The sequence below is a fragment of the Eucalyptus grandis genome, chromosome 7, assembly GCF_016545825.1.
Source record: "Eucalyptus grandis isolate ANBG69807.140 chromosome 7, ASM1654582v1, whole genome shotgun sequence".
Lineage (NCBI taxonomy): Eukaryota > Viridiplantae > Streptophyta > Magnoliopsida > Myrtales > Myrtaceae > Eucalyptus > Eucalyptus grandis.
Window position 1 is genome coordinate 14,244,515 of NC_052618.1, and position 25,186 is coordinate 14,269,700.

The 25,186-nt window shown below is 36.8% G+C and overlaps 2 protein-coding genes across 2 annotated transcripts; both read left to right on the forward strand.

The window, feature by feature from the left end:
- Positions 1-2,533: 2,533 nt before the first annotated feature.
- Positions 2,534-10,136, forward strand: LOC120295877 (disease resistance protein At4g27190-like). The gene is made up of 2 exons (XM_039317487.1): positions 2,534-5,077; positions 9,642-10,136. Exons 1-2 carry the CDS (start codon positions 2,771-2,773, stop codon positions 10,134-10,136), a joined length of 2,802 nt encoding a protein of 933 aa, XP_039173421.1. The 5' UTR covers positions 2,534-2,770.
- A 10,922-nt stretch (positions 10,137-21,058) lies between these two features.
- On the forward strand, positions 21,059-23,654 carry LOC120295878. The gene is made up of 3 exons (XM_039317488.1): positions 21,059-21,338; positions 21,452-22,162; positions 23,499-23,654. The coding sequence occupies exons 1-3, from the start codon at positions 21,114-21,116 to the stop codon at positions 23,652-23,654; spliced, it is 1,092 nt and encodes a 363-aa protein (XP_039173422.1). The 5' UTR covers positions 21,059-21,113.
- The last annotated feature ends 1,532 nt before the right edge of the window (positions 23,655-25,186 follow it).

Below are 25,186 nucleotides of genomic sequence, written 5' to 3' on the forward strand. Positions count from 1 at the left end.
ATAAGGTACCTATTACATATGAGCGATGATTTTAGGTCCAATCATTTCAATAAGTGAGTTTTGATTGAAGGTGTTATATGTGTTTCTGATTCTAATCTTCACTCCATGTTGATTCACAAATGTGCCCACACACAAACATCGAAGAAAATATTAATATTATGAAAAAGATTAGAGATACTAATTATCGCGTGCATGGGGTGGTCTAGGCATGTCCTTATAACGTGGTAATCATTCAGGTCAAGTCATTTTGTGATTTTAGCAGCTGGTAATCATTTGTATTATATTTTTTTAAGCCACTTTGATAGGCGTGCAACTTAAATAATGCAAAGAAATCAATTTACTCCACAACTATGACGCGACCGACAACACAAGGAATTGATTAGTGTTTAATTAAGGCCTCGGCTAAGATTAGATTTTAATAAGATTCGTAATTTGTACCATGCCTAAGCCTTGCGAGTTGGGTTTTCCTTGCCAGTAAAAAAATTGTATGTCCTAAGATTAGTCTACATCTGATATCATCAATCAAGTTAGAAGTTGTACTATATATTTGGCAAAACAAAATTGAATATTATAGATAAACAACTATCGTGTGATTGAAATAAAATCTTTGTTTTAACATTTATGGTGCAACAAATTACATAAAAATGTACTATCAATCATCTAGGATTTATGCAATGAATGATACATTCCCATATGCTTGTTTGAATGGTTTCCAATTTAGAAAGTTAAGTTTATGTGATTATATCCATTGCCTAAATTCTCAACATGGAAGCACAATGTCATGGACTCATCATGTATTGCATGTTACTTGACTTATACTGTTATAATGACTAAAATGCTCAATATCCCACAACAGCTAATTTCATTTACGTATCTATGTAGGCTAAACTCTTGTTGTGGAAGGTTATAGAACTGTCATGTACTACATGCTGTGATGCTACTTGACTTCTTCTCTTCTTCTTTTTTTTTGTCGGTCTTGACTTTACACCATAAGTATGATGTCGTCAACAATTATGCATTTAGTCACATTTACATATGATAGATGCATATCCATGTAATTTAACCCTCTAAAAATTTATTATTTTCATTCTATAAACTTTTTGTAAGAATAGCTAATTTTTTATCCAATTGATTTTCTGTTAATTTTTTTTACTTTTTAATATTTATTTATCTGCCAAGCATTTATCATAATTTTGTTTTTATGATGATAGATAATTGTTTGTTTTTTCTAATGTCATTTATTTTTCAAATATAGATTATCATGCCATAAAAGATTTTAATCAACTAGTTATTACAATCAGTCAGTGAAGGTGTTATATACTTTTCAAATTCTAATCGTCACTCACTCTCTTTTGGGTGGTTGTGTACAAATATGAATGAAATACTGATAGCATGAAAATATTTATCGCAATCATGTATTAATTATTTATAAATAAAAATCATGTGTTTTCTTTAAGTACTCTGGAATTTCCAAGGGTCCCATGCGGTTTTGCCTTGTTACGTGGCACCGACAGCATATGCGGAACGATCTCTCAATTGTCAACTCTTCTTGGAGTTTTAACCCTAAGGAAACACGGTGACAATGTCACGTGGGTGGGGCCTGTCCTTGTCCATTTATTCTCATTATCAATTACATTTTATTATATCAGTGCTGACACACTGTGTGAGGTACACGATTGCTATTCTACGCTCCCCTTCATCCATTTTCGGCGCTCGAATCTCTTCGCCTCGTTCGTCTCTCGCTCTGTTTCGCTCTTTCTTCTCCTCGGCACACCCGTTCTTGCTCATCCTCTTCCTCCTCTTCAGTATCTGCCGCTCTTTTTCATCGTTCGATTGCCTGTCCTACGCTCCCCTTCCTTCGTCCTTTTATGGCGCTCGAATCTCTTCGCCTTGTTCGTCTCGTGCTCTGTTTCGCTCTTTCTTCTCCTCGGCACACCCATTCTTCCTCATCCTCTTCCTCCTCTTCAGTATCTGCTACTCTTTTTCATCATTTTTCTACGCTCCCCTTCCTTCTTCCTTTTTTGCCTCGAATCTCTTTGTTTTCGTCTCGGCTCTTTTCGTTTTCTTCTCTCGGCAAATTCTTCCTCATCCTCTTCCTCCTCTTCAGTATCTGCTGCTCTTTTTCATCATTTTCTCTTTCTCTGCCTCTCTGTTTTCTGGCTCTCTGTTTCTCGAAAAAAAAAATCAAAGAGAAATGTCGATTGAGTGGGCCCTTCCTACTGTATGTGATATCTTGAAGGGGGCAGTTATTTTGATCAAGCGTCGAGTGAAATATGCGATGTCCTCCAAGAGCTTTGCCAGCGATCTACGGGAAGAAGTCCGGAAACTGGAAAACGAGGGTCGGAGGGTCCACGATTTGGCACAAGTGGCCAGAAACAATCGTCGGATTTTCAACCATTGCTTCACGGAGTGGCGGCAGAGTGCCAACAAGGCCTTGGAGGATGCGCGAAACCTGTTGGACGCCTTCGATAAGGCGAGCAAGACTTGCTGCTACGGGACTCTTCCCAACCCCCCAATGTCGCTATCGGTTCAGCACGAAGGCCGAGGCCGAGATCCAGGTCATTAGGGACTCGCTGAAAGCTGCATCAGATTCAGGGCATTGGACGACATTTGCTCCATCGATACTGCTTTGGGAAATGTCACTGCTCCGACTCCGGCCAGGAGAGACGGCAAAGACGCCGACCAGTCGACCACCGCCACGGCCTCCGTTTATTCTGCCTCGACGTCGATTAAGCTGAGGAACGATGAGGTCTTCGAATCCAGAGCTTTGATGATACGGAACATCATGGGCGCTCTTGCCGACAACAGCAATAGTGTGGTCGGGGTTTATGGTATGGGCGGGATCGGCAAGTCCACTCTTTTAGAGGATGTTGAAAGGAAAATAAGAGAAGAGGAGTCGTTTGATTGGGTCGCTAAGGCAGACGTGTCGGAAAATCCAGACATCAAGACGATTCAAGGAGAGATTGCGGACGCCTTGGGCCTTACTGATATAAAGAACAAAGAGATTATCAGCGGGCGAGCGAAACTTCTGCACGGGAGGTTGAAAGACGAGGAGAGGGAGAAAAAGAAGGTCCTCATAATACTGGACAACCTGTGGGAGGGGCTTGAGTTAAAAAAAGTTGGTATTCCTTGCGGATACGACAACAAAGTCATGGGTTGCAAGTTGTTGTTGACCTCAAGACATCGTGATGTTTTACGAAGGGATATGGGCTGCGATAAGGACTTTTCCCTTGGTGGGCTGAAGGATGAAGAGGCAAAAAGATTGTTTGAGAAGACTGTGGGAGACAAAGTTCATGATGACGAGCTCAAATCCTGGGTGAATGTAGCACTCGACAAATGTGCAGGTGTGCCTTTCCTAATTGATGCAATGGCGAAACGCTTTAAAGATGCTGAATTATATGAATGGAGGAATACTTTGAAAAATTTCGAGGAGTTTAAAGATAAAGAAACCAAATATTTGATAAATCATATGTTGCAATGGAGTTATGATAAATTGGAAGAGGATGTGAAGTCATTGTTACGACTTTGTGTTGTTTATAGTATCTCCAAGCCTTCTCTTGAAAATTTGGTGAGGTATGGTTTTGGTTTGGGGTTATTTGGAGAAGTTAGTAGCATGGAAGAAGCTAGAGATAGGTTGCGCTTGCAAATCCGTACTCTTCAAGCCTCCTCCCTTTTGTTAGATAGTGAAGATGTTGATGGTTTCAAAATACATGACTTGGTTTGTGAGTTTGTTACCTTGGTCGTCTCAAGAGATCACCCTCTTCTTGTGTTGAAAGATAAAGATAAGTCGATACTAGAGTTGTTGAAGGACAAGCTCAATAGTTGTAGGGCAGTATGCTTTCCGTACGTTGACATGGAGGAGCTTCCTCAAGAGTTAGATTGCCCTGAATTGCAAATCTTTTTGTTTTTCACAAACAAGAAATCTCTTAAGGTCCCATATTCATTATTTCACTCTATGAGGAAACTCATGGTCTTAAATCTTACTAGGATACGTCTCACTTGCTCCCCTTCGTCGCCATTTCAATTCTTGGAGAATTTACACACTCTATGTCTTGATAGTTGTTCATTAGATAATGTAGCCATTCTTGGCGAGCTAAAAAGGCTACAAATTCTCAGTTTTGTGAATTCAAATATTCATCGATTGCCAAAAGAAATTGGGCAACTAGTAGAGCTAAGGTTGTTAGAGTTAAACCATTGTCCACAACTTGAGATAATTGAACCGGGTATACTTCAAAGCTTGATCAAGTTGGAGGAGCTTTACATGAAGGGTAGCTTTAATCAATGGAATACCATGGACCAAACTCCACCAACTAATGCCAGTCTGATTGAGTTGAATCACATGAAGAATCTCCGCACTCTGCATGTGTCCATTCCTAATTCGAGTGTGCTTCCAGAGGATCTAAACATCGAGAAATTAACTAAGTATGAAATTAAAATAGGTAATGTGTGGGGTTGGTTGAGCAAGCTCAAAGGATTGAGGACATTGGAGATCAAGTCAGATCCACTAGGTAATATCCTTCAGAAAGGATGCATTCAAAGTATTTTGGGCAAAACTGACAATTTGCTTTTGGAGCAGTTGGATGCAAGTGAGCAAAGTATTTGCATGTTATCCCAAAAAGGTTTTCCAGAATTAAAGCATCTACAGGTCGAGAATAGTCCCTTTATCCATTACATCCTCCAATCGCTATCCCATATACATTTTAAGATGTTGGAATCGTTAATTCTCAAGAATCTCATCAACTTGGAGATGATATGCGGTAGCCACATCTCCTCCAAGTCCTTTAGTACATTAAAAGTAGTAAAAGTCAAAAGTTGTGACAAAATGGAAGTATTGTTTCCTCTTTCAGTGATGAGAGGACTTCCACGATTAGAAGAGATCCAAGTGGTGAGTTGCAAGTTAATGCGCACGATTATAGAAGCTGATGATTGTCACAAATTTGAGTTGTGTAATTTGCATGTATTGAAATTGCATGACTTGCCAAATATCAAGAACTTTTTCAACGTTGGGTCAACTCTTTTGAGTAGTACTTCATACGACCAAGTTAGCACTCAAATTGCATTCTTCAATGGGCAACATGTAACTATTTATGAACTTTTCCTTCTTTGCTAATTAGATGTAACACAGATTATGATGCTTATTCAATTTGTTATTTTCAGTTTATTTTCTTCCTAATTAATTTATCCGTTCATGCCTCCTCTTTAATTTGATAAAGCAATCTTGTGTTTCTCTTAATTGGGTAGATATTCAACTAATTATATGAAATTCATGCAAATTTAGTATGTCATAGGTTCCGAGTATTTTGCAACTTACATGCTGCAATTATATCTATACTAATAGGGTTTCACCAAGCAAAATCGAACAGAATTTTGGGATTAAAGTAATATCATAATTAAAGTAATTTTTAATCTTTCGCAAGGGATTCCATTGAATTGAGTTATCAAAATTTGTTATTATCAACATAATGTATAATATAGGTGACTCTTTAAAAATTAATACGAAGAATGGGAAGGAGGGCTGGTTTTTAAAATAAAAAAAAAAAAAAACAACTATGCAAATCTAATTGATACACATCTTTTATGTATTGTGTTTGAAATAAGCACTTAATCATCGCATAGGCCCATTATAATAAGAGTAGAGAAGTTTGTGCATGTTTATGCCTTCATATAGTATGGATAGATATATTTGGATGTACTTTTGGCATCACAAACACGAATTTGTGTTCGTCATCCTATTAAATTGGTATTGACATTATTTTAGAGAAAATTACCCACAAATTCTCACAATTATGACCAAAAATTGGTTATCGACAGTGATTTACTAACGTTAAAGAGAAATTGGTAAACCAAGGACAAGCAATTGCCAACTTAAGGAAAGGCGTGTGACGATTTTGTACAGCAAAAATTGCCGGGTCTATTTCGTTGACTAGACAAGATTACCTTACCTTTTTATAACGGCCCATTATCACTAAAGTTGATGGTGGGGCCTGAGGGTCGTCCACTATGATAATTTCTCGTCAATAAAGGAATCGTGGAAATTCAGGTTGTGGGTCCCACATGCTGCTATGTCTGACGACAACTTATCTTCTTCCCATGGTTTGAGCTTCCATGGTGAGAGCCCGCTTTCGAGGATATTGGAACTAGATCGGTGAAATTTTTCAAAGAGCCTTTGCGGCTTTGCTATTTTTTTTTTTTTATTTTTATTCTCGCGAAGTAATCTTGTCAGGGATGACAATTGCCTAATGAATGAAACAGTAAAAAGTCAAAAACTTCTTGTATGAATGGGAGCAGTGGGAGATGACGAGGTAGACGGATGATTGCGATCGACAATGCAGATGAAGGATTTTCTGGAGTTATAGAAATGAACTTATGGGGAAGACAAATTATTCTTTACCCAAAAAAAAAAGAAAAAGAAAATAAAGCTTTCCATCGTAATCAAGGACAATTAATAAAATGTTAATTTTAGCATGTGGGGTTGATTTAGATTATTTTATTACAACAACAAGGATGACTATTTAGGACTTATGAGATTACTTATGTAAGAATTTAGGAATATGATAGTTATATAACTGAGCATATCCAAATTATCACATTTTTTTCAATCATTGTACCAGAATTTTTTAAAATTTTGTCCATTGTCAAAAGATCTCGACTAAGTTCCAACTTTCTATTTTGTCTCCGGTTTTCTTGTCCTAGAGTCATCAGACATTAGTCTGGAGATTTTTTGACTCACTTATTATTACTTTTTTTTTCCCTTTTGCACAACTTAAAATAGAATCACTAATTCCACTAATTCCTAATTTATATCTTGGCACTCATCTATACTGTATATCTTGAAAGTTCATGATTGACTCAATGAATCACAATTCCTATGAATGACCATTTGTAGGTTGCATTTCCTAGCTTGGAGGCATTAAATATTGCCATGGATAACATCGAGAAGATATGGGACAATCAAGTTGCCGAAATTCTTTCCATAATCTTAAAATTGCTTTGTGTGGATGGATGCAATAAGCTAGTGAACCTTGTTTGTTCTTTCATTCTAGGAAGGCTCTTGAGCCTAGAAATTTTGAAGGCAAGAAGATGTGGTTCACTTGAAGTTGTTTTTGAACTTCAACCACTCAACCATCTAGATAAAATCCTATTCCTATTCCATTAAAAGAGTTGATGGTATCAAACTACCAAAGCTAAAGTGTGTATGGGATAAGGAACTCCACTATCAAGTTGAGTTCCAAGGTCTACGTTCTATTAGCGTTTCTAGATGCGAGAGCCTTTCTTCTCCGTTTCCAACCTCGGTAGCCAAAGATCTCATGCAACTTGAGGAGTTGAAGATCAATCAATGTGGCATTGCAAAAATCATCGAAAAGGAAGATGGACTAGTTCCTAGGTTTGTATTCCCAAAGTTAACCACTCTTGAGCTTATGTTTCTAAGAGAGTTGAAGTGCCTCTACATTGGAACACATACTTCCCATTGGCCGGCATTGAAGAGCTTGAAGGTGCATGGTTGTGACAAAGTGGAGATACTTGCATCGCACCTTGAGAATGAGATGCCACTTGATAAACAACCTCTCTTCTTGATAGAAAAGGTATGACCCAAGATTATTTGTTTTGCTTTTATGGTTAATATTTGAATTGATGACTAAGATCACAACCAAGCATCTCATACAAGTAGCTCTATACATGAAGATGTAAAATTTTTACAACTCTCCTTGAATCCATAGTAAAATTACAAGATTGAAACATCATATATTCTTCAAATATTGACCAAAGTTCTTATCAATGTCCCATGTATCAAATCATACTCATCTATCCCCCTTTAAAAAATGCATAGGCTAGTTTCGTTCAAATTAGATAACACACTTGTGCCATCATAAGATCACCCCACATGCCATGTGCTTTCAATATTTGTGGTACTCTAATGACTGATGTTATGCTAAAAATTGGAAAGATGGGACATTTTCCTTGACATTAAATACATCATATAAAATGTGATTGATTGTTTTAGGTAAGGAACTAAATTGAAGAGAGGGAAGATTTGATTAAAATTCGGAATCTATGACAGAGTAATGTGATTATGTCATTGCTGTAGGAGCATATCCCAATTTCCCAATTTGCCCACTGTCAAATTCATATATGGTTAGCTCTCGTTAGACACTGGCCATGCAAATAATTTGAACTTTTGGGCCAAAATGTGATGTCGAAAGTGTTGTGGTTTGTTTTATTATATACACAGACATAAGTAATGCTTCCCTCACTAACCCATTTCTAAAGGAGAAACTTTTGAGATTGAATAAAACTAGCTCACTATCCAATAAAGCTCTCAATTTTAAGTTATTTTCCCATGGAAAGACTATTGAAAAATTCCTTGTCATTTTTAATCAGAATTTTAGGAAACTTTTCTGTATTTATATGAAATACTTCAAGGAATAACAAATGACATTACTGTGGAGATTTTTTTCCTTCTATTTTGTATTTTACTTTTATTTTCTTTTGTGCAATTGAATAATCTCCCTCTCCCCTTGGCACCGTCTATATTTACATCTTGGAAGTTCTTGAATTTGTAATTAAAAGAAATTGAGTAGCATACAGGCATTTTATGTTTCGAAATGGCCCATATGTTTGAGTTGAAATTTTTTACTCATTATTTCTCTAGAGATAGTTTTCATAAAGATGGTTGAACATCTCTTATAATACTTGTACTAAGAATGAATAGGTAATACAAAATACAAACTACCAATGAGGATCTCTAAAAGCTTTGGATTTTCACAAAAACTTAAAACTCTTAGCGATTTCATACATACGGCTTGGACATTGTATGCAAGTACATTGAAAGCAATTGAAAATACATTTGAGAGGAAAGTGAGCAGCAAAGTTCAAGAGGCTAGAGATGAAAGGGCCTTTAAGATGCTCACTTGACTATTTTGCACTTGCAAGATCTCGGTTATTTTCCAATCAAAGAAAGCTTTACTTTCTTGTAATTGCACAAGCAAAAGGAATCTGCGCCATCTCTATCGCCAAAAACTGAGCAAAGATCTCTTGGGTCCAAGGCTTCAAAATCACCCATTTTAGTTTTACAGGAATCGCAAGACCAAAGTGATCCATTTAGTGACTTCTCTAAGTGTACTGCAATTTCATTGAAGACTTCATCCATATTGTAACTTAAATAACCGTCTCTAGTGATTTAACAATTGTTACGTATACTACCTATTTCATTCTTGGGCTAGGGAAAAAAAGCACAAAGTTTATTCCACTATTATGGGAAATTAATGAAATTCAAGAGTTGAGAGATTTTATTTTAAGCTTGGGATTATGAGATGCTAATGTGATTACATATGATAGTTATATGAGCATATCCAAATTACCATTTTATCCATTGTCAACAGAATCTATTCAGAATTTCTACTTTTTTGTTTTGTCTCGACTAATTCCAATAGCCTTCTCGTCCTAGAGTCATCAGCATTAGTATGGAGATTTTTTGACTAACTTTTTTTTTTTTTTTACTTCATTCTTTTTTCCCTTTCGTTCAAATTAAGATAGAATTATCAATTCTGTGAATTCCTAATTATATCTTGGCACTCATATATATGCACATCTTGAAAGTTCATGATTGACTCAATGACAAATTCCGTGAGTGAATACTGCAGGTTGCATTTCCTAGCTTGGAGGCATTAAATATCGCTAGCTTGGATAACATCGAGATGATATGGGACAATCAAGTTGCCGCAGATTCTTTCCATAATCTTAAATCCCTTTATGTGGATGGATGCAATAAGCTAGTGAACCTTGTTCCTTCTTGCATTCTAGGACGACTCTTGAGCCTAGAAATTTTGATGGCAAGAAGGTGTGGCTCGCTTGAAGTTGTTTGCGAACTTCAGCCACTGAATCTTTTAGATGGACATCCTATTGCTCTTCCATTAAAAAAACTTACGGTATCAGAATTACCAAAGCTAAAGTGTGTATGGGATAAGAAACTCCACCATCAACTTAAATTTCAATGTCTACGTTCTATTAGCATTTCTAGATGCAAGAGCCTTTCTTCTCTGTTTCCAACCTCAATAGCCAAAGATCTCATGCAGCTTGAGGTGTTGAAGATCGATCAATGTGGCATTGCAAAATCATCGAAAAGGAAGATGGACTAGTTCCTAAGTTTGTATTCCCAAAGTTAACCACTCTTGAGCTTAAGTTTTCTGAGAGAGTTGAAGTGCCTCTACATTGGAACATATACTTCCCATTGGCCAGCATTGAAGAGCTTGAAGGTGCATGGTTGTGACAAAGTGGAGATACTTGCATCGCACCTTGAGAATGAGATGCCTTGATAAACAGCCTCTCTTCTTGGTAGAAAAGGTATGACCCAAAGAGTATTTGTTTTGCTTTTATGGTTAATATTTGAATTGATGACTAAGATCATAGCCAAGCATCTCATACAAATAGCTCTATACATGAAGATGTAAAAAATTTTACAACTCTCCTTGAATCCATAGTAAAATTACAAAATTGAAACATCATATATTCTTCAAATATTGACCAAAGTTCTTGTCAATGTCCGATGTATCAAATCATACTCGTCTATTCCCCTTAAGAAGAAGGCATAGGCTAATTTCATTCAAATTAGAGAACACACTTGTGCCATCGTAAGATCACCCCACATGTCATGTGCTTTCAATATGTGGTACTTTAATGATTGATGTTATACTAAAAATGGAAAGATGGGACATTTTCCTTGACATTAAATACATCATATAAAATGTGACTTGATTGTTTTAGGTAAGGAACTAAATTGAAGAGAGGGGAAGATTTGATTAAAATTGAAGAGAGGTAATGTGATTATGTGATTGCTATAGGAGCATATCCCAAATTTGCAAACTGTCAAATTCATATATGGTTAGATTAGACAATGCAAATAATTTGAACTTTTGGGCCAAAATTTGTCGTAAGTGTTGTGGTTTGTTTTATTATATACACAGGATAAGCAATGCTTCCTTGCTAACCCATTTCTAAAGGAAAACTTTCGAGATGGAATAAAACCGCTCACTATCCAATTAAGCTTCAATTTTAAGCGATTTTCCCATGGAAAGACTAGTGAAAATTCCTTGTCGTTTTTAATCAGAATTTTAGAAAACTTTTCTGTATTTATATGAAATACTTCAAGGAATAACAAATGACATTACAGTGGAGATTTTTTCCTTCTATTTTGTATTTTACTTTTATTTTCTTTTGTGCAATTGAATAATCTCCTCTCCCCTTGGCACCCGTCTATATTTACATCTTGGAAGTTCTTCAATTTGTAATCTAAAAGAAATTGAGTAGCATACAGGCATTTTATGTTTTGAAATGGCCCATATGTTTGAGTTGAAATTTTTTTTTTTTTCTCTAGAGATAGTTTTCATAAAGATGGTTGAACATCTCTTATAATACCTGTACTAAGAATGAATAGGTAATGCAAAATACAAACCACCAATCAGGATCTCTAAAAGCTTTCGATTTTCACAAAAAACTTAAAACTCTTAGCGATTTCATACACACGGCTTGGACATTGCATGCAAGTACATTGAAAGCAATTGAAAATACATTTGAGAGGAAAGTGAGCAGTAAAGTTCAAGAGGCTAGAGATGAAAGGGCCTTTAAGATGCTCACTTGACTATGTTTGCACTTGCAAGATCTCGGTTATTTTCCAATCAAAGAAAGCTTTACTTTCTCGTAATTGCACAAGCAAAAGGAATCTGAGCCATCTCTATCGCCAAACTGAGCAAAGATCTCTTGGGTCCAAGGCTTCAGAAATCACCCATTTTAGCTTTACAGGAATCGCAAGACCAAAGTGATCCATTCAGTGACTTCTCTAAGTGTACTGCAATTTCATTGCAGAGTTTCATCCATATTGTAACTTAAAGAACCGTCTCTGAGTGATTTAACAATCGTTACGTATACTACCTATTTCATTCTTGGGCTAGGGAAAAAAAAGCACAAAGTTATTCCACTATTCTGGGAAATTAATGAAATTCAAGAGTTGAGAGATTTTATTTAAGCTTGGGGTTATGAGATGCTAATGTGATTACATATGATAGTTATATGAGCATATCCAAATTACCATTTTATCCATTGTCAACAGAATCTATTCAGAATTTCTACTTTTTTGTTTTGTCTCGACTAATTCCAATAGCCTTCTCGTCCTAGAGTCATCAGCATTAGTATGGAGATTTTTTTGACTAACTTTTTTTTTTACTTCATTCTTTTTTCCCTTCCGTGCAAATTAAGATAGAATTATCAATTCTGTGAATTCCTAATTATATCTTGGCACTCATCTATATGTACATCTTGAAAGTTCATGATTGACTCAATGACCAATTCCGTGAGTGAATATTGCAGGTTGCATTTCCTAGCTTGGAGGCATTAAATATCGCTAGCTTGGATAACATCGAGATGATATGGGACAATCAAGTTGCCGCAAATTCTTTCCTTAATCTTAAATCCCTTTACGTGGATGGATGCAATAAGCTGTGAACCTTGTTTGTTCTTTCATTCTAAGAAGGCTCTTGAGCCTAGAAATTTTGAAGGCAAGAAGATGTGGTGCACTTGAAGTTGTTTTTGAACTTCAACCACTGAACCATCTAGATAGAGATCCTATTGCTCTTCCATTAAAAGAGCTGACGGTATCAAAATTACCAAAGCTAAAGTGTGTATGGGATAAGGAACTCCACTATCAAGTTAAGTTCCAAGGTCTACGTTCTATTAGCGTTTCTAGATGCGAGAGCCTTTCTTGTCTGTTTCCAACCTCGTAGCCAAAGATCTCATGCAGCTTGAGGAGTTGTAAGATCAATGCATGTGGCATTGCAAAATCATTGAAAAGGAAGATGGACTAGTTCCTAGGTTTGTATTCCCAAAGTTAACCACTCTTGAGCTTAATTTTTGAGAGAGTTGAAGTGCCTCTACATTGGAACACATACTTCCCATTGGCCAGCATTGAAGAGATTGAAGGTGTATGGTTGTGACAAAGTGAAGATACTTGCATCGCACCTTGAGAATGAGATGCCGACTTGATAAACAACCTCTCTTCTTGATAGAAAAGGTATGACCCAAGATTATTTTTTTGCTTTTATGGTTAATATTTGAATTGATGACTAAGATCATAGCCAAGCATCTCATACAAATAGCTCTATACATGAAGATGTAAAAAATTACAACTCTCCTTGAATCCATAGTAAAATTACAAAATTGAAACATCATACATTCTTCAAATATTGACCAAAGTTCTTGTCAATGTCCCATGTATCAAATCATACTCGCCTATCCCCCTTAAAAAAAGGCATAGGCTAATTTCGTTCAAATTAGATAACACACTTGTGCCATCGTAAGATCACCCCACATGTCATGTGCTTTCAATATTTGTAGTACTTTAATGACTGATGTTATGCTAAAAATGGAAAGATGGGACATTTTCCTTGACATTAAATACATCATAAAAATGTGACTTGATTGTTTTAGGTAAGGAACTAAATTGAAGAGAGGGAAAGATTTGATTAAAATTCGAATCTATGACAGAGTAATGTGATTATGTGATTGCTATAGGAGCATATCCCTATTTCCCAATTTGCCCATTGTCAAATTCATATATAGTTAGTTCTGATTAGACACTGGGCATGCAAAAATTTGAACTTTTGGGCCAAAATTTGACGTTGAAAGTGTTGTGGTTTGTTTTATTATATACATAGAGATAAGTAATGCTTCCCTTGCTAACCCATTTCTAAAGGAAAAACTTTCAGATGGAATAAAACTGGCTCACTATCCAATTAAGCTCTCAATTTTAAGTTATTTTCCCATGGAAAGACTAGTGAAAATTCCTTGTCATTTTTAATCAGAATTTTAGAAACTTTTCTGTATTTATATGAAATACTTCAAGGAAATAACAAATGACATTACAGCGGAGATTTTTTCCTTCTATTTTGTATTTTACTTTTATTTTCTTTTGTGCAATTGAATAATCTCCTCTCCCCTTGGCACCGTCTATATTTACATCTTGGAAGTTCTTCAATTTGTAATCTAAAAGAAATTGAGTAGCATACAGGCATTTTATGTTTCGAAATGGCCCATATGTTTGAGTTGAAATTTTTTACTTTTTGTTTCTCCAGAGATAGTTTTCATAAAGATGGTTGAACATCTCTTATAATACCTGTACTAAGAATGAATAGGTAATGCAAAATACAAACCACCAATCAGGATCTCTAAAAGCTTTGATTTTCACAAAAACTTAAAACTCTTAGCGATTTCATACATATGGCTTGGACATTGCATGCAAGTACATTGAAAGCAATTGAAAATACATTTGAGAGGAAAGTGAGTAGCAAAGTTCAAGAGGCTAGAGATGAAAGGGCCTTTAAGATGCTCACTTGACTATGTTTGCACTTGCAAGATCTCGATTATTTTCCAATCAAAGAAAGCTTTACTTTCTCATAATTGCACAAGCAAAAGGAATTTGAGCCATCTCTATCGCCAAACCGAGCAAAGATCTCTTGGGTCCAAGGCTTCGGAAATCACCCATTTTAGCTTTACATGAATTGCAAGACCAAAGTGATCAATTCAGTGACTTCTCTAAGTGTACGGCAATTTCATTGAAGAATTTCATCCATGTTGTAACTTAAATAACCGTCTCTAAGTGATTTAACAAAAGCTATGTATGCTACCCATTTCATTCTTGGGCTAGGGAAAAAAAGCACAAAGTTTATTCCACTATTATGGGAAATTAATGAAATTCAAGAGTTGAGAGATTTTATTTTAAGCTTGGGATTATGAGATGCTAATGTGATTACATATGATAGTTATATGAGCATATCCAAATTACCATTTTACCCATTGTCAACAGAATCTATTCAAAATTCTTACCTTTTGTTTTGTCTCGACTAAGTCCAATAGCCTTTTCGTCCTAGAGTCATCAGCGTTAGTATGGAGATTTTTTTGACTAACTTTTTTTTTTTACTTCATTTTTTTTCCCTTCCGTGCAAAACTTAAGATAGAATTATCAATTCTGTGAATTCCTAATTATATCTTGGCACTCATCTATATGTACATCTTGAAAGTTCATGATTGACTCAATGACCAATCTCCGTGAGTGAATATTGCAGGTTGCATTTCCTAGCTTGGAGGCATTAAATATCCTAGCTTGGATAACATCGAGATGATATGGGACAATCAAGTCGCCGCAAATTCTTTCCTTAATCTTAAATCACTTTGTGTGATGGATGCAATAAGCTTGTGAACATTGTTCATTCTTTCATTCTAAGATGGCTCTTGAGCCTAGAAAGATTGAATGTAAAAGCATGTGGTTCACTTGAAGTTGTTTTTGAATTTCGACCACTGAAACATCTAGATGGACATCCTATTGCTCTTCCATTAAAAGAGCTGACAGCATCAGCATTATCAAAGCTTAAGCGTGTATGGGATAAGGAACTCCACTGTCAAGTTGAGTTCCAAGGTCTACGTTCTATTAGCGTTTCTAGATGCGAGAGCCTTTCTTGTCTATTTCCAACCTCGTAGCCAAAGATCTCATGCAACTTGAGGTGTTGAAGATCGATCAATGTGGCATTGCAGAAATCATCGAAAAGGAAGATGGACTAGTTCCTAGGTTTGTATTCCCAAAGTTAACCACTCTTGAGCTTAAGTATCTGAGAGAGTTGAAGTGCCTCTACATTGGAACACATACTTCCCATTGGCCAGGCATTGAAGAGATTGAAGGTGCATGGTTGTGAGAAAGTGAAGATACTTGCATCGCACCTTGAGAATGAGATGCCGCTGATAAACAACCTCTTTCTTGATAGAAAAGGTATGACCCAAGAGTTATTTGTTTTGCTTTGATGGTGAATATTTGAATGATGATTATGATCATAGCCAAGCATCTCATACAAGTAGCTCTATACATAGAAGATGTAAAATTTTTACAACTCTCCTTGAATCCATAGTAAAATATTTCAAAATTGAAACATCACATATTCTTCAAATATTGACCAAAGTTCTTGTCAATGTCGATGTATCAAATCATTTTTGTTGGTCCCCTTAAAAAGGTTTAGGCTAATTTCGTTCAAATTAGAGAACACACTTGTGCCATCGTAAGATCACCCCACATGTCATGTGCTTTCAATATTTGTGGTACTTTAATGACTGATGTTATGCTAAAAATGGAAAGATGGGACATTTTCCTTGACATTAAATACATCATATAAAATGTGACTTGATTGTTTTAGGTAAGGAACTAAATTGAAGAGAGGGAAAGATTTGATTAAAATTCGGAATCTGTGACAGAGTAATGTGATTATGTGATTGCTATAGGAGCATATCCCAATCTCCCAATTTGCCCACTGTCAAATTCATATATGGTTAGTTCTGATTAGACACTGGGCATGCAAATAATTTGAACTTTTGGGCCAAAATTTGACGTCGTAAGTGTTGTGGTTTGTTTTATTATATACACAGAGATAAGCAATGCTTCCCTTGCTAACCCATTTCTAAAGGAAAACTTTCGAGATGGAATAAAACCGCTCACTATCCAATTAAGCTCTCAATTTTAAGCGATTTTCCCATGGAAAGACTAGTGAAAATTCCTTGTCGTTTTTAATCAGAATTTTAGGAAACTTTTCTGTATTTATATGAAATACTTCAAGGGAATAACAAATGACATTACAGCGGAGATTTTTTTCCTTCTATTTTGTATTTTACTTTTATTTTCTTTTGTGCAATTGAATAATCTCCCTCTCCCCTTGGCACCGTCTATATTTACATCTTGGAAGTTCTTCAATTTGTAATCTAAAAGAAATTGAGTAGCATACATGCATTTTATGTTTCGAAATGGCCCATATGTTTGAGTTGAAATTTTTTACTTTTTGTTTCTCCAGAGATAGTTTTCATAAAGATGGTTGAACATCTCTTATAATACCTGTACTAAGAATGAATAGGTAATGCAAAATACAAACCACCAATCGGATCTCTAAAAGCTTTCGATTTTCACAAAAACTTAAAACTCTTAGCGATTTCATACACACGGCTTGGACATTGCATGCAAGTACATTGAAAGCAATTGAAAATACATTTGAGAGGAAAGTGAGCAGTAAAGTTCAAGAGGCTAGAGATGAAAGGGCCTTTAAGATGCTCACTTGACTATGTTTGCACTTGCAAGATCTCGGTTGTTTTCCAATCAAAGAAAGCTTTACTTTCTCGTAATTGCACAAGCAAAAGGAATCTGAGCCATCTCTATCGCCAACCGAGCAAAGATCTCTTGGGTCCAAGGCTTCGAAATCACCCATTTTAGCTTTACAGAATCGCAAGACCAAAGTGATCCATTCAGTGACTTCTCTATGTACTGCAATTTCATTGCGTAGTTTCATCCATATTGTAACTTAAAGAACCGTCTTCGAGTGATTTAACAATCGTTACGTATACTACCTATTTCATTCTTGGGCTAGGGAAAAAAAGCACAAAGTTTATTCCACTATTATGGGAAATTAATGAAATTCAAGAGTTGAGAGATTCTATTTAAGCTTGGGATTATGAGATGCTAATGTGATTACATATGATAGTTATATGAGCATATCCAAATTACCATTTTATCCATTGTCAATAGAATCTATTCAGAATTTCTACTTTTTTGTTTTGTCTCGACTAATTCCAATAGCCTTCTCGTCCTAGAGTCATCAACATTAGTATGGAGATTTTTTTGACTAACTTTTTTTTTTTACTTCATTGTTTTTTCCCTTCCGTGCAAATTAAGATAGAATTATCAATTCTGTGAATTCCTAATTATATCTTGGCACTCATATATATGTACATCTTGAAAGTTCATGATTGACTCAATGACCAATTCCGTGAGTGAATATTGCAGGTTGCATTTCCTAGCTTGGAGGCATTAAATATCCGTAGCTTGGATAACATCGAGATGATATGGGACAGTCAAGTCGCCGCAAATTCTTTCCTTAATCTTAAATCCCTTTACGTGGATGGATGCAATAAGCTAGTGAACCTTGTTCCTTCTTGCATTCTAGGACGACTCTTGAGCCTAGAAATTTTGAAGGCAAGCAATGCGGTGCACTTGAAGTTGTTTTTGAACTTCAACCACCGAACCATCTAGATAGAAATCCTATTGCTATTCCATTAAAAGAGCTGACGGTATCAACATTACCAAAGCTAAAGTGTGTATGGGATAAGGAACCCACCGCAAGTTAAGTTCCAAGGTCTACGTTCTATTAGCGTTTCTAGATGCGAGAGCCTTTCTTCTCTGTTCCAACCTCAATAGCCAAAGATCTCATGCAACTTGAGGAGTTGAAGATCGATCAATGTGGCATTGCGAAATCATCGAAAAGGAAGATGGACTAGTTCCTAGGTTTGTATTCCCAAAGTTAACCACTCTTGAGCTTAAGTATCTGAGAGAGTTGAAGTGCCTCTACATTGGAACACATACTTCCCATTGGCCAGCATTGAAGAGATTGCAGGTGCATGGTTGTGACAAAGTGAAGATACTTGCATCGCACCTTGAGAATGAGATGCCGCTGATAAACAGCCTCTCTTCTTGATAGAAAAGGTATGACCCAAGAGTATTTGTTTTGCTTTTATGGTTAATATTTGAATTGATGACTAAGATCATAGCCAAGCATCTCATACAAATAGCTCTATACATGAAGATGTAAAAATTTTACAACTCTCCTTGAATCCATAGTAAAATTACAAAATTGAAACATCATATATTCTTCAAATATTGACCAAAGTTCTTGTCAATGTCTGATGTATCAAATCATACTGCCTATCCCCCTTTAAAAAGGCATAGGCTAATTTCGTTCAAATTAGAGAACACACTTGTGCCATCGTAAGATCACCCCACATGTCATGTGCTTTCAATATTTGTGGTACTTTAATGACTGATGTTATGCTAAAAATGGAAAGATGGGACATTTTCCTTGACATTAAATACATCATATAAAATGTGACTTGATTATTTTAGGTAAGGAACTAAATTGAAGAGCGGGAAAGATTTGATTAAAATTCGGAATCTCAGGATGAGTAATGTGATTATGTGATTGCTATAGGAGCATATCCCAATCTCCCAATTTGCCCACTGTCAAATTCATATATGGTTAGTTCTGATTAGACACTGGGCATGCAAATAATTTGAACTTTTGGGCCAAAATTTGACGTCGTAAGTGTTGTGGTTTGTTTTATTATATACACGTAGATAAGCAATGCTTCCTGCTAACCCATTTCTAAAGGAAAAACTTTCGAGATGGAATAAAACCGCTCACTATCCAATTAAGCTCTCAATTTTAAGCGATTTTCCCATGGAAAGACTAGCGAAAATTCCTTGTCGTTTTTAATCAGAATTTTAGGAAACTTTTATGTATTTATATGAAATACTTCAAGGGAATAACAAATGACATTACAGCGGAGATTTTTTCCTTCTATTTTGTATTTTACTTTTTATTTTCTTTTGTGCAATTGAATAATCTCCCTCTCCCCTTGGCACCGTCTATATTTACATCTTGGAAGTTCTTCAATTTGTAATCTAAAAGAAATTGAGTAGCATACAGGCATTTTATGTTTCGAAATGGCCCATATGTTTGAGTTGAAATTTTTTACTTTTTTGTTTCTCCGTAGAGATAGTTTTCATAAAGATGGTTGAACATCTCTTATAATACCGTACCAAGAATGAATAGGTAATGCAAAATACAAACCACCAATCGGGATCTCTAAAAGCTTTCGATTTTCACAAAAACTTAAAACTCTTAGCGATTTCATACACACGGCTTGGACATTGCATGCAAGTACATTGAAAGCAATTGAAAATACATTTGAGAGGAAAGTGAGCAAAAGAAAGTTCAAGAGGCTAGAGATGAAAGGGCCTTTAAGATGCTCACTTGACTATGTTTGCACTTGCAAGATCTCGGTTGTTTTCCAATCAAAGAAAGCTTTACTTTCTCGTAATTGCACAAGCAAAAGGAATCTGAGCCATCTCTATCGCCAAACTGAGCAAAGATCTCTTGGGTCCAAGGCTTCGTAAATCACCCATTTTAGCTTTACAGAATCGCAAGACCAAAGTGATCCATTCGACTTCTCTATGTACTGCAATTTCATTGCAGAGTTTCATCCATATTGTAACTTAAAGAACCGTCTCGAGTGATTTAACAATCGCTACGTATACTACCTATTTCATTCTTGGGCTAGGGAAAAAAAAAAGCACAAAGTTTATTCCACTATTATGGGAAATTAATGAAATTCAAGAGTTGAGAGATTCTATTTAAGCTTGGGATTATGAGATGCTAATGTGATTACATATGATAGTTATATGAGCATATCCAAATTACCATTTTATCCATTGTCAACGAATCTATTCAGAATTTCTACTTTTTTGTTTTGTCTCGACTAATTCCAATAGCCTTCTCGTCCCTAGAGTCATCGCATTAGTATGGAGATTTTTTGACTAACTTTTTTTTTTACTTCATTGTTTTTTCCTTCCGTGCAAATTAAGATAGAATTATCAATTTCGTGGAATTCCTAATTATATCTTGGCACTCATATATATGCACATCTTGAAAGTTCATGATTGACTCAATGACCAATTCCGTGAGTGAATATTACCCTTTTCAAGATATATTTAACATTTGACTATTTTCTCAGGGCGCATTCCCTAATCTCCAAGAGTTAAAATTGGATTTATCGGAACGGATGGAGATATGGCATGGGCATTTTCATGATGGAGAATTCTTTTGCAAGCTTAGTTTGCTTAAGCTTCGTTATCTCTCCCAAGAGTCTTCAATATCCACATGTCGTTTGTTGAGAGTTTAACCAACTTGGAAGAGCTGGTTGTATGTGAATCTTATCTAGAAGACTCAAGCAAAGCAATGAGGAAGCCATAGAAGGCACAAGTCATGAGATGAAAGTAATATTACCCTTTTCAAGATATATTCAACATTTGCAAACTCTAGATGTGTCACATTGTGATGGGTTATCAAAAATGTTCACACCGGCAATTGCTAAAAATTTGGTGGCACTCACAAAATTGAAGATAAGTAATTGTAGAATATTGACAAGTCATTAATGATGAGAAAGGTGGGGAGGGGCATGTGGTGGCTTTCAATCAATTGAAGTATATGGAGCTTGATGGGTTGACAAGGTTGAGAAGTTTCAGCTCAAGTGGATACACTTTCATGTTCCCGCTCTTGGAAGATATCATCGTGACTAGGTGTCCCAACATGAAGTTTTTCTCTCAAGGACCAATAGAGACATCAAAGTTAAAGAGAGTTCAAGTAACAAAGGAAAAGTGGTTTTGGGCGGGAAACCTCAACATCACCATCCAAAATATGTTTGAAGAAATGGTATGCACTAGTTACCAAATTCCATGTATTTGGATGGTTTTGACCACTAACTTAATAATCGCTTTTTGCTAGCTAGAAGTTTACGCTTAACAATGCATTTTTTTTTTTGACAGGGCACGTTTGCTGGAGTAGAGAAAATGCTGCTATCTGACTTCCCTTGGCTGATTGGAAAATGGCACAGTGAACTTAATCCCATCAAGTCGTATTGGCAATTAAAATCAATGGTGGTAGATAAATGTCCATCATTTGTTAATGCTATTCCATCCAAATTGATGCTTGTCCTAGACAATCTAGACTATTTGCAAGTGCGCAACTGCGAGTTGCTTGAAGAAATATTTGATTTGGAAGGGCTAGAGGTTGTGGAAAGCACTCGAATACTACCTCAGCTACAGGAATTGGACTTAGTCAATCTACCAAAATTAGGGCGACTGTGGAACAGAGATCTTCAAGAATCAATATGCTTCGATTCTCTAGCTACTCTCATCCTTTACAATTGCGGTAACTTGGGACATGCTTTTACTTCATCAATGGCTCAGTGCCTTGCCAATCTTTGTTGGATGGAAATAAAGGAGTGTGGTCAAATGGAAGAAGTGATCGTAGAGGAAGAAGGGCGAAGCACAAAGGAGAAGATTACATTCCCGAAGCTCGAAGATGAAATTGAATGGTTGCCCAATTTGACTTGTTTCCTTTCTGGAAAAAATAATATGCTAGAATGCCCCAAATTAGAAGTGATGATAATTGCCCATTGTCCTAAGATGGAAAGTTTGATTAGGCAATCTCATATGGAGGATGACCACGGCACCCCTTCATTTTTCACTTCCCAGGTCAGTCTTCCAAACAAATGCGTCTTTGGTGTTTCATTTTTCACTTCCCAAGTCGCCCCTTCATATTTATTTGTGTGGAAGCAAACTAGCGTCGTTTTATTAAACATGAAGAAAAGGGAAAAAGAAAACTTTATAATCGTAAAAGCCAATTTCACAAATTGCTTAACTATTACAGCTCATTATACCATAATCAGTGGAGCCAACTTTTTTATTTCTTAATAATCACCAATGCTTGAGCTAAGTCTTGATAAAAAAAAAAGGTCAATATGCCTGAAGTGGTTCGCCTTCCTTGTTCGTAAATCATATTTGAATCGCTATGCTCCAACAACCTATCAAATTATGCACCTATATTGTACAATAAATATTAACTTTGGATTATCATATTGAGTGTGATACCGCGTACAATCTATATTTGGCAAAAGAAAATGCAGATTACTTTTTCCAGAAAAAAGAAACGGCTAAAAAAGGAAAAAAAATGAAAGAGAAAAGGACAGTTGGATAATAAATAGTAGCAAACAAGTCTTATTTGATAACTAGATGACAATATTTAGTCAATGTCCTAGCTAAAATAAAAATTTTAAAAATCAGAATAAATTATCCAACCAACAACACCACCGAAGGGAAAATATTAGGTGCATTAAATACACTGCGTAGGATTCGTATTGAATCATCCGCAGATTGACACGTGGCAACGCCGGACCCACTTGTCAGTTGAGCCATTAAAATATTTGCTCCCCTTTCTCTTCAATAACGGCCCATCACTAGAAAGCTCTGCTCTCCCTCTTCCTCGGTATGGCTCTGCTCCTCTCCTCTTTCCTTCGCGAAGGAGCATCTCTATACGTGAACCACACCACCGCCTGGCCTCCATCAGTTGCGGTGAAAATAGAAAAGGAAGAAATTAGATCAAGTCTATTTGGTGTTTTAGACTTCTCCCCCCCTTAAGAATTGTTCTCTCTCAGCCATTTCGGTTCACCTTGATCCTCCTTTTCACAACAAGGAAAAAGAAAAGTGAACCAAATCTACAGAGTCAAGTAATAGTAACTCTTCTTTCTTCCCCTCGCCCCTTTCTCTACTTTTTTTGGGACGATTGATTGGGTGGTCCGTCCAATGGTTGAATCGGAAGCTTGAATCGCTTCCGAAGCTCGCCTCCTCTATGCGCGTGCATGCGTGGGTTCCGAGCGATTACGCGAACCGGAGCTTGTTGGTTATGGTGGGTTGAAGAGGATCTCTGGGTGCGTGCGATTTCGCGCGATTTGGTCGGGGCGTTGATTCCCGGCGAAGAAAAATTAAAAAAAATCTTCTCTTCAGCCCTCTCTTCCTCCTCCTTCCTCCATAGCCGCCCGACCTTCTCCCCTCCTCCGTTGTCGCCAACGGCGGAGTCACTGGCGCTTTGATTAGGCTGACCCTCGCTATGTCCAAGCCGAGCATGGCCGGCTTCCTCTGTTTTGTCCGTCTCATCGTTCTACAGATCTCGAAATTTGGCCATCCATAGCGACGGAGTTGCGGATCCGAAGTTGACCACCGTGCTGCTCACGCCCATGGGCGAGCCGCCGTCGCCGTAGCCATGGTTGCGGATCTCGAAGTCCTGTCGCGAGTAACGACAAACTTATGGACTGCCATTGTCCTCCGTCGACGCCACGGCCGGCTCGTGCCGGCCCCCCGTGGTCGGCCCCGCCCATGGCCGAGCCACTCCTCCATCGTCACAACTGCTCGTGGTCGTTGCCCGTCTTGATCTGGACTGGAGTCATGCCTCCAGATTTGGTTTCGTCTATGGACGCAAGCCTAGCTTGTCCATGGCTCGCGAGGAGGCTCCCCACGTATCTCGCGACCACCGCTTGTCCATGGCCATGAGCCTTGACGGGAGAGTTTGAGATCTCGACGGCTATGGACTCATGCAGATCAAACAACGAAAGAAAAACAGAGAAACATGGTGTCGTGGAAGAATGGCCATGGATGAGAGGGCCGGAGCTTGAACGCGGCCATGGACGAGCGGCGTCATGAACGGGCAGACCACAAAGACGACGGAGAGGGTTGGACGCCAAGCAATGGTCGCCTTGGACGCGGCGCCAGGAACTCCACCGGTGGCGACGGCGGAGGGAGGCAGAAAGGTTGGGCTCAATGTGGATGGAGATGGAGATGGAGAAGGAAAGTGAGGTGGATTGAGATTTTTAATATTTAGTCAATGTCCCGGGCTACATAAAAATTAAAAATAATAGGAATTGATCATCCAATAACACTTTCATTCCGTCTCATGAAGTTCTCCTCACGTGAAGACTAAACGCAATAAATGACAACCTCCTCCGGCACTTCTCTTTTTGGGTCGAATCCTCGTGCACTTGAAAATGCGCATATCGACCCAAATTTGATTGTTTTGACCTTTTTTTTTATTACAGATTCCATGCAAGTTTTGTTGTGTTTTTTTTTTCCCTGACGGAGGAATTTTTTTTTATTCTCATAATTCTGCGCAATTCTTTCAATTGTTTTATGTGAGTAGAATGTTTAATTATAACAAGTATCTACACATTGCCGCCACTGGTCAGAGTGTGGGTTATGGTTCCGATCTTTTGTAAGCTTCCCCTCTTTTAATTTAATTACCTTTACCAAAAAAAAAAAGTATCTACACATTTGTTTACTTTTTAATTGTAAGAATTATCACTAATTATTTATTTATACTGTCATTTGCATGTATAAGTTATATAATACCAAGCCCCGCATTCTAGAATATTTCAAAAGTCATTATAACACTCAATCAACAATACTAATAAATTTGGGAAAGTATGAAAATAGTCATCTAATCTTTTTAGTAGTGATAAGTTGTAATAGCGCTAATTTCATTTTAATATCAAATATGAGCTGTCATATACTAATTGATAGATTTAAGGAAGTGTGGAAAGTCAATTCTTTTTTTTTTTGGTGACAGTCGTAATTGCATTAATTATATTGTAACCAAATGAAAATATCAATACTTACTTTTCAATGAATAATTCATTGGAGGTCATGATGTAGTAAAAAAAAATCTTGATT